At 38.5% G+C, this 9,171-nt stretch overlaps 2 protein-coding genes across 3 annotated transcripts; both read left to right on the top strand.

Annotated features, from left to right (window-relative positions):
* Positions 1–308: 308 nt before the first annotated feature.
* Positions 309–5,013, top strand: spon2b (spondin 2b, extracellular matrix protein). 2 transcript variants are annotated; one of them, XM_053631004.1, is made up of 6 exons: positions 309–1,134; positions 1,581–1,811; positions 2,002–2,225; positions 2,605–2,796; positions 2,896–3,079; positions 3,973–5,013. In XM_053631004.1, exons 2-6 carry the CDS (start codon positions 1,583–1,585, stop codon positions 4,158–4,160), a joined length of 1,017 nt encoding a protein of 338 aa, XP_053486979.1. In that variant the 5' UTR covers positions 309–1,134; positions 1,581–1,582; the 3' UTR covers positions 4,161–5,013. The 2 variants fall into 2 exon arrangements, with proteins under 2 accessions (XP_053486979.1, XP_053486978.1); XM_053631003.1 differs by having other exon boundaries at positions 1,575–1,811.
* Positions 5,014–5,101: 88 nt separating this feature from the next.
* si:ch211-255i20.3 (transmembrane emp24 domain-containing protein 9) lies at positions 5,102–9,064 on the top strand. Its single transcript, XM_053631005.1, has 5 exons — positions 5,102–5,475; positions 6,581–6,669; positions 6,810–6,935; positions 7,821–7,967; positions 8,781–9,064. Exons 1-5 carry the CDS (start codon positions 5,346–5,348, stop codon positions 8,928–8,930), a joined length of 642 nt encoding a protein of 213 aa, XP_053486980.1. The 5' UTR covers positions 5,102–5,345; the 3' UTR covers positions 8,931–9,064.
* Positions 9,065–9,171: the final 107 nt, after the last annotated feature.

Below are 9,171 nucleotides of genomic sequence, written 5' to 3'. Positions count from 1 at the left end.
AAAGAACTTATTTAAACAAGAAGAACCCAACGCTAATAGGGTCGATGGGGATAAATCTGTATGCCATGTGTCAGTCATGCAGCAGAACACATAACATCATGCAGATGGAGGTCAGTTCATGTTCATTAAAACATCATATTGGGGGGCGGGGGCGGGGGGGGGGGAGCGTGAACTCTGTGAACTGACTGTGATTGTACCAGTACAATCCCTAATAACTAATGTCTTATTCTTCTTATACATCTCATACATTTTTACTTATCATCATGAAGGCAGCCAGGGATTCTGAAGGGCACCGTATGTGTGTGCGCATATTTTTTGCCGCATTCTGGAGTAGTCCCACACCGACCACGTGGAGTGACATTTCACACAGCTTGAATGAATAATCCGTGATGACTGATACCAACTGACCTCCGAATGACACAGGCATGGCACCACATGTCCACCACATTTATTCACCAATGCCATGAAGCAAAACTGACTCAAAGCAAATTGCATATTAACGGCTCTTAAATCCAACTCCTTCATCGTAAAAAAAAAAAAAAAAAGAGAGAAGGATTTGAAGTATAGAACACACACGCACAAGCATTTCACTGGAAATGAAGTTTTAGGAAACTAGGGATAGTGGTTAAAAGGTTGCCAAAACGTGAGCATGTGGAAGCAATTGTGGGTGGCACGCGGGATCAGTTAGCTTAAGGGATAGCTGTGGTGCCTACGCTGCAGAGGCAGAAAACCAAGTCTATTTCCACACTCCACCCTTCTCACTCTCCGTCTCACTTCAACAAAAGACAACACAGCTGTACACTGTGATTTCCCTCAAGCATTTTCCCAGGAGGAGGAGGAGAAGAAAAGAAAAAAGAAAGAAAGAAAAAAAAAGAGTCTCCTGACTCCAACTATGACATATTTAACCTCCGTTGCGTGCTCGTGAACAAATCCTAGACGGAACTGTAAGATGGAGGATGGAGCGCTCGTTTTAGGGAGGGGTCAGGAGGTTATTGATACGGTTAAACCGAGGGGACTGTGGAAAGGCATAAATAGCTGCACGCAGTGATAGAGTCTCGCAGTCTCTCTCAGACAGCCCAGGCATAGGTGACCTCCACTTCTTCTGCAGAAAGCTCATCAGTCTCTGCAAAGCCAGTAAGTAGTCTTCATGCTCTGTTTATTCAGGATGTTGCATTAGTGGTGCACTAACTGTAGATCTTGCTAAGCTTGTGACTCTAGCACCACACCATACTTTTAAGAATGCATGAGAAAAAACAATCACATCTATATAGATATTATAGCCTAAGTAAAATATCAATGATGAATGTTGTTATCAATGAAGAATGTTGGTGTCTGGTAAGTATTTGCATATTTTAATAAACCGTCACACGTGTGATACGAGTTCATACGTCAGGAAATCTGTTTGGAAAACCACACGCTGTCCTCGGTAGTAAATACGCATTATTTTAAAAATCCAAACTGATTACTATTACTGGTGTTCCTAGTTTCATAATTCCTATGCTTGCCATATATGTGACAGGCGCTAACGGCATGCCTGTGTCTCAATAAATCAATAAATCTCAATATTCTGTCAGAACCAGCAATGGAAAAGAAGAAAACCATCTGTATGAGATGCTTGCTGTGGTGCTTCGCCTTGATGGTAACCCTGCTTAGTGGAATCGCCACCATGCCTGTGAGTGTAGTGGACTCGCATTGCACTGCACCTTCAACAGCCAAATACAGACTAACATTTACAGGCAAGTGGAGCCAGACTTCCTTCCCCAAGCAGTACCCCGTTTACAGGCCTCCGGCTCAGTGGTCTCCGCTGATTGGTGAGTGGAACACTCTTGAATGTCAAGGCATTATAGAGCTTACCACAGCTATAACGAGAAAACTATTGATGCTGTCGACTATAAAAAAGTGTCAGACTTTGTGCTCAATTATTTTAACGTATTTTCGGGTACGGAGTACTGGATATTTATAATAGTGCTTCATGTACTCTGTTTTTATTTGTATTTTTAGGAGTAACTCACAGCTCAGACTATCACATCTGGCAAAAAAACGAATACGCAAGTAACGGGGTGAGAGAGTTCTCTGAAAAAGGAGAGGCTTGGACTCTGATTAAGGAGGTGGAGGCAGCTGGGGAGCGCATCCAGAGTGTATACGGCATCTTTTCCACGCCAGCTGTTCTTGGAGGGACAGGCCAGACAAGCACGGAGTTTGAGGTGTACGCAAGGCACAGCTTTGTAAGTTCGACGAAATAATAAGACATAAAGAACAGACTTGGCTTGTACGCTTCAATATTTAATACGTTTGTACTTTCCATGCGGCTACACATACTGTATATACACACACACATATTCGCTCAAGTCCAGTCATTTGACTAATTCCGATTTATAATCTTGGTTTATCATCTATAAATTCAGTCAAAGCAAATTTTAACGTGTTTCACGTGAAAATACGAACTTCCACAAATGAGAGCGATTTCATATCAAAAGGTACATGTGCTAACCCCATCCCTCATCCCAGTCTCAAGCCTCTGCATTTTATAACCTGCAAATCTACAGTGATGAGTTCACATGAGCTTAAACCCAACAAGGTACTATCACCGTTCTTGTTTTACAGTTGTCTTTTATCATGCGGATTGTCCCGAGCCCGGACTGGTTTGTCGGGATAGACAGTCTTAATCTGTGTGATGGAGACCACTGGAAAGAAAACATTAGCCTGACTCTGTTTCCGTATGATGCTGGCACAGACAGTGGCTTCACTTTTTCCTCACCCAAATTTGAAACCATTCCCCAGGACAAAGTCACACAGGTAACCACGAGCAGACAGACAATCTTTCTCAATACTCTAAATCAGTATCAGAGGTCACGCGCCGCTTTGTTTTGTTTTTTTTTTTCTCGTCTCACTCAGATAACCTCATCGTTTCCGAGTCACCCCGCCAACTCGTTCTTCTATCCACGACTGAAACATCTTCCCCCAATAGCCAAGGTCACACTCACCAAGATCAAGAGCAAACAGATCTTTAGTTTGCCGATCGAGCCTACGCAATCCAACCAAATTCCCACTGGCAATGAAATAGACGAGTCTCTCATAAGTAAGTCATAAAATATTATACTACGATACTTTTATTTATTTTTTTCCCAACAACTGCATCAATACGCAACGTGAATTAATCCAACTAAACAGCAGAAAACAAGACGAGAACTGGCATTCTTTCCAAAAAAAAAAGAAAGTCCATCAAAATGTCAAAATGGTGTATATTTGTACTCAATATCAAATACATCTACGGCCAAAAAATGAGCCTTTATTGTATCTCATACCGTCTTATACTGTACATGCAAGTCATGTTCTTTGGAGAGAACTTACGGTAATCCAGTAAGGGCTTGTGTAAGCAAAAATTAAAAAAAAAAAAACAACAAAAGTTTATCCATCCCCATGGTGACCAAAACAACAAACCCAAACAAGATCATGGGGGTCGGTCCATTTAGAGGTTTTTCTGCAACTCACAAAGACTTGGTCATGGAAACAATATCTAATGTCAAGTCCAGTCATGCTTTTATCTTCATGTGCCAACTCTCTGTTTCCCCACTTTTTCAACCACTTCAATATGTCATAGCGATCAATGTTTTACAAGGCTGGAACTTCTGGAAAGGTCTTGTAGAAAAAGGAGATTTCTGGTTGGTTTCATTATGAAGGATCTACCAGATTTTGTTTTCAAGAAACATTTGAAGGTGGCAAAAAGTTCATATCTAATTAGAGGGATGCAGAAACGTATCAAATAACGGCTAGGTATCCAAGTCTGATTCACAATACGAACGGTAAACTGCCTGCCCCCCCTGTGCAATACACTCTAGTAATAACTCTGTCATTGTGTAGGATTACCACGTGTTATTAATATAGTCTAAACCAAAAAAGTAACTTCTAAAGCGACTGAAACCAGTCAAACTTTCATGATTATAATATTTATTTATCTGTGTTTGTCCTCAGATACGCCTCTTGACTGTGAGGTGTCTGCGTGGTCACCTTGGGGTCTATGCAAAGGTCAGTGTGGCGAGGAGAAAAAGAAAGGCATGCGATATCGCACCCGTTACATTCATATAAAGCCTGCTAACAACGGCTCTTCATGCCCACCTCTCGAGGAGGAGAAAACCTGCGTACCTGACAACTGTGAGTGAGAGCCTGGCGCACAACCTCCATCAGTTCATTTCCTCCTTTTCCTTATACAGTGCCGGTTTGAACGACAGATTCTCAATGACAAAAATAACGCTTTGTAAAACTATAGTGTAGTTATATATGAATCGTTTCTTATGAAGAACATTATACACTGACGGAAATAACCCACGTAATATATTTAGGACACGGGGATGGTGGGAAGCCAAAAAGATCATAATCATAATCATAATAAAGTACCTCAGATTAGAGGTGGGTGATACTGAAATGATATCAAGCGGATTTGATGTTAAAAAATGCAAAACTTGAATTAGAAAATTAATATTCCCTCATTTTCAGTGTTAAATTATTTTGTGTAGAAATAAAATTCAAACTGTTTTTCAGGGTCTTTATCGTATTTGTATGTGTTTTTTTGTTGTTGTTGTTGTTTGTTTTTTTTGTTAGGAAACATGTATTGTCATACATGTTTTGTATCATAGAGTATTTGAGTATTGTGACAAGATATTCTTTTTCGCCCACCTCCACATCAGCTCGATAAAGCCAAAGTGAGTGTTTCATGATTATAAAGTGTGACTTCACTGTGTCATATCAACACACAAGAACAGCCCTTTATGAACTATTTACTATAATGTTAACTTTACTACAATTTTAGGTGTTTTGTAAAAAAAAAAAAATTGTTTTTTTTTTAAAACCAACTGGTGCCCCCTGGTGGAACGGCAAAGATACTACACTTCCATATCAAGTCAAGTACTTAGTACTTGTTTATAATGCCTTCTGTGTGCTGAATGTCTGTACATTCAATGCAACAAATTGTACATATCAACTGTAAATATGAACAAATAAACGGTTTCCTGTCAACACGTCTGTCACTGCTTCAGCTACAATATTAGGCCTGCTTGTTTCCTTTTCAAGGATTAAACTCCATGAAATAAAACACTCCTAAAATAAAAGTTCTCCTCTATGAAGCAGAACAACTACTAGGTTTACTTTATCACCTTTAAGCACCTGCTGTGGTCTTATCACTCTTTTTCTCCTAACCTTGTTTGAGTAACACTACGCCATGCAGGTGGGCGTTTCACACGTACGCCGTCGTGTTCACATACGACTACGACCGATATCCATCTTGTACGTTTCTCAGCATTGCTTTAGATGTACCGTCTATCTTTTTTGAAACCATAACAATAACCAGGATGAATTTAACGCAGACCTGCCTTCTGATATCGTGCCTGGTTATTTCGGCTCCGGCGATGTTCTTCGATTTGTCGCAACAGAGGGAAAAGTGTATAATTGAGGAGATTCCTGAGGACACCCTCGTCACAGGTAAAGAACGTTAAGGATACTGCTTTTACAATATCCATTAACATACATTCTAGTCGTTTTATTCTTTCGGCTCCGTGGTGCTGTTATACTGTTATAGATACGCTGCTGATGCCATGCTTAGTTTAAGAGTATAGATAATATCCTGAATATAGTTATTTTTAAAAAAATGTTATTTCTATATTTCCAGGGTATTTAAAGCAGGTTAAAGAAGACACATACTGTACCACACAGAGATAACAATAGCTTTAAATGCTTTTGATAGAAGCTAAGATTGGAAAAATGGGGGAAAAAAGAAAGAAAATGGATTTGATTCTATAATCAAATTATTTTTCTACTCTGCCGTTCCGGCTTAATGTGTTCTTTAATGCTTTTTACTTATATTATGAAATCATAAGCTGATTTTCATTCTGTGACACTTAAAAGTGTTCACAGTCGGTATGAAACAGCTTCCAATAAACAGTGTATTATAATCAATCGGAATACAAAGTGATGTCATGTTGTTGTATGAAAATAATCTAACCTGAAGTGTTTTATTCCTCTTATACCACGGCCATTTTCCAATAATGACATCTTCTTCTTTTTTTTTTTTGTAATGTTTTAATGAATGACACATTTTATTTTGATCTGTTTAAAGTTACACGTAATTTGGTGGAACGTCCAGAGCAAGTTAGCTTCTGTTATCGGTTACATCGTAGCACGTGTAAACAGTCGCTCTTCCGTTCTCTTCTTTGAAGTCAGCGAGACAAAACGAGTTAGTCGTGTTAATGAGAAACAGGAAAACACACAGCACTCTGCCCTGAAGACTTTCCACTGGCAGTGTACTTACTGACTCTTACAAAGTGCTGACGCTGGAGACTCCTTCCGTAATCGTTAAATAAACATTTCTTCCCACGACGACTCGCCGTGTCGACACCTTTCTTTGTTAAATAACAAGAGGTTTTAAAATCTGTTTATCGTTAGCTTTAGATGGTCAAGAATCAACACCTACAGCTCTTATTCAGTCAAGTAAATAATAATAATAATAATAATAAAAAAAAAACACACACACACACACACACACACATTATGCAAACAAAGTAAGTTTGAAGTCTTGTCTTCCCTCCAGGTCATATCTTATTAGAGCTCTGGGATAGAAAAGAAGACCGCTCTCCACACCTTGGATTAACCATCACTGTTAAAGACCCTAATCTTGAGGTTGGGTACGATTCATTACATGGTAAAATATATATTATACGTGTATATATATATATATATACGTATAATATATACATACATATTTCTGCTACTTGACAGCAGCATTGAGTTTAACCCTGGCTTTTTCCGAATGTTTGCAGGTATTGTTGATGAAACGATTCGGCAAATATGGAAAATTCACTTTCACGTCCCATTTCTCGGGTCAGCATTTCCTGTGTATGAAATCAAACGCTACAAGATTCTCTGTGTTTGCGAACGAGCGCTTGGTAAGTCAAGGCCAAACCTGTGCATTATTGTACATTACTTTTACGTTATACGTGAGCACATCTCTAAAACGCTCCACGTTACCTTCCTGGGTAGTTTATTTCGGTCCTTGTCGAGAACGCTTGAGACGGTCATATCTCACCTACATTTCACATGAACTACGTAGAGTGGAGGTCACTCCAAGGGTGAAACCAAAGTAAATACTCAGAGCTTTTTCTTCTTCTTTTTTTTTTTTTTTTAATCTGACCTTGCTATTCAATTAAATCATATTTTTCCCCCAAAAGCAAAACGTTAGGACTTACCGTTAGGAATCTACAGTGAATGTCCTACTATCCAACATCACCCGTTTCCTTTTGAGTCTGGTTTCTCTAAAAGTTTCTTCCTCATTTTGTCTCAGGAAGCTTTTCCCCGACACTGCCGTCTCTTGCTTGTTCATTGTGCATATAAATATAAATCTACATCCAAATTTCTGTAATTTATCTGAAATAACTGGCACTGTAGTGATTTATGTTAACAAAAGTAACACACACACAAAGACCATCCTGTTTTTCTTATTATGAGTAGACTGGGCTACTTAGGGCCCGCTTATACTGTAGGTCTTCTTATTCGTGATGCTATCACGGATTTTAGCACTGAAGAATCACCACCAGATGGTACTGTTACAGATATTTGTGTACAGTAGTAGTAGTAGTAGTACTTTAATATCTGAGCCAACAAAGTGTGCGTTGTGGGAGGGGGTTCGGGGACGCTAGTTACTGACACATGCTTGGAATACTTTTACTCTGGCTCGCATGAAGAATATTTCTTGTTATGCTTAAGTTTTAGTTTCTATGAAGACTCACAAATTATGTATGAAAGAAGCCTTACCGTAGGCTATCCCTGTACAGAAAGTGCATCTAGACGTACAGATGGTAGAACACACCATCGATCCCAGCGCTGTCAAGACCAAAGACACCATTGAATCAGTGGAGTTCAAAATACAGCACCTGATCAGCCAGATGCAGTTCATCAGCAAGCAGCAAGACTTCGAGAGGGTAAGCATGGAAGGAACGAAGGAAGGCAACGCGACCCTGCACTCGAAAAACTTCAACTGTGACGTCCTCAATTTTTTTTTTTTGTTGCTGAAACATTTTTTTTACACGTTTCTTTTCAACACTCAAATATATCGAGTCATTAAAGCTGTGAAACATACCTTATGAATTGAGTCAATGGACGTAAAAAAAATTTAAGTCGATCCGAGTAACTACGTTTAGTACCATGACACATAAAATCGAGTAGATATCATTAAAATCGTAAGTTAATGCGATATCAACCCTAGGTCAAAACCAATAAAAAAAATGAGTAGATATAATTGAAAATCTATGTAGATGTAACAGAAAATATAATGGGCTACATTTATTAAATGTTTTTAACTGAATTTCATTCATGCTAGATTTTTACTCATTATTAAAAAAAAAAACAAAACAAAACAAAAAAAAACATGACTCGTGTCATCCAAGAACGAGAACCATTGCGCCACAGAGCCCACAGCATGGGCATCACTTCTTTTCGTGAAATAAACCTAAATAATAACCTAAATAATAAATGTAAATTTGAGACAAAATGAACGGTTGGATTTTTAACTCAAACAATCGCTGAAGTGATATTGAGATTTTTTATTATTGTGATATTTACAAAGCCAGTGAATTTTTTTTAAGAGTATAGCAGTCTGAAAAACGGACTGCATTTGATAATAATTACTGCGTACTGATAGAACAATGGGATTCACTCTGAGCACATTAGCAAAACTGTACCTTTTAATGTGTGCGAATTGAATTGAATGAAGTTGTTTTTACTGTTAATCACAGGGACGTGAGGAAACATTTCGCCAAATGAGCGAAGGAACAAATGGAAATGTTTTGTGGTGGGCGATAGTCCAGACCGCACTACTACTCACCGTGGGAGTCTGGCAAATGAGAAGCTTGAAGAACTTTTTCATCGAAAAGAAATTGGTCTAACAATTATTTAGCTAGGGCTAAATTAGTCGAAAGTTAACATAACTAGCAAAGATTAGCCATCTGTCATATAATATTAGATAACTAAATAAGTATTTGGCTAACTAGTGTTGTCTTATTGCATTAAATGATGTTGTTCTCAACTACGTTTTTGACTTCCTACCTGATTAATATAATAGTTTTATATAGACGACACAACATTATCCCAACACAAACACAAATACAACAACACAACATTATCCCA

The sequence above is a fragment of the Ictalurus furcatus genome, chromosome 8 (assembly GCF_023375685.1).
Source record: "Ictalurus furcatus strain D&B chromosome 8, Billie_1.0, whole genome shotgun sequence".
NCBI lineage: Eukaryota > Metazoa > Chordata > Actinopteri > Siluriformes > Ictaluridae > Ictalurus > Ictalurus furcatus.
This window is presented reverse-complemented; position numbering and strand designations above follow the sequence as displayed.

Coding starts and splice junctions, on each gene's coding strand:
- spon2b (XM_053631004.1), top strand. CDS start 1,583: ATGGAAAAGAAGAAAACCATCTGTATGAGATGCTTGCTGTGGTGCTTC. Junction 2,797..2,895: donor CCCAGGACAAAGTCACACAG/GTAACCACGAGC, acceptor CGTCTCACTCAG/ATAACCTCATCGTTTCCGAG. Junction 3,080..3,972: donor AATAGACGAGTCTCTCATAA/GTAAGTCATAAA, acceptor GTTTGTCCTCAG/ATACGCCTCTTGACTGTGAG.
- si:ch211-255i20.3 (XM_053631005.1), top strand. CDS start 5,346: ATGAATTTAACGCAGACCTGCCTTCTGATATCGTGCCTGGTTATTTCG. Junction 5,476..6,580: donor TGAGGACACCCTCGTCACAG/GTAAAGAACGTT, acceptor TCTTCCCTCCAG/GTCATATCTTATTAGAGCTC. Junction 7,968..8,780: donor AGCAGCAAGACTTCGAGAGG/GTAAGCATGGAA, acceptor TGTTAATCACAG/GGACGTGAGGAAACATTTCG.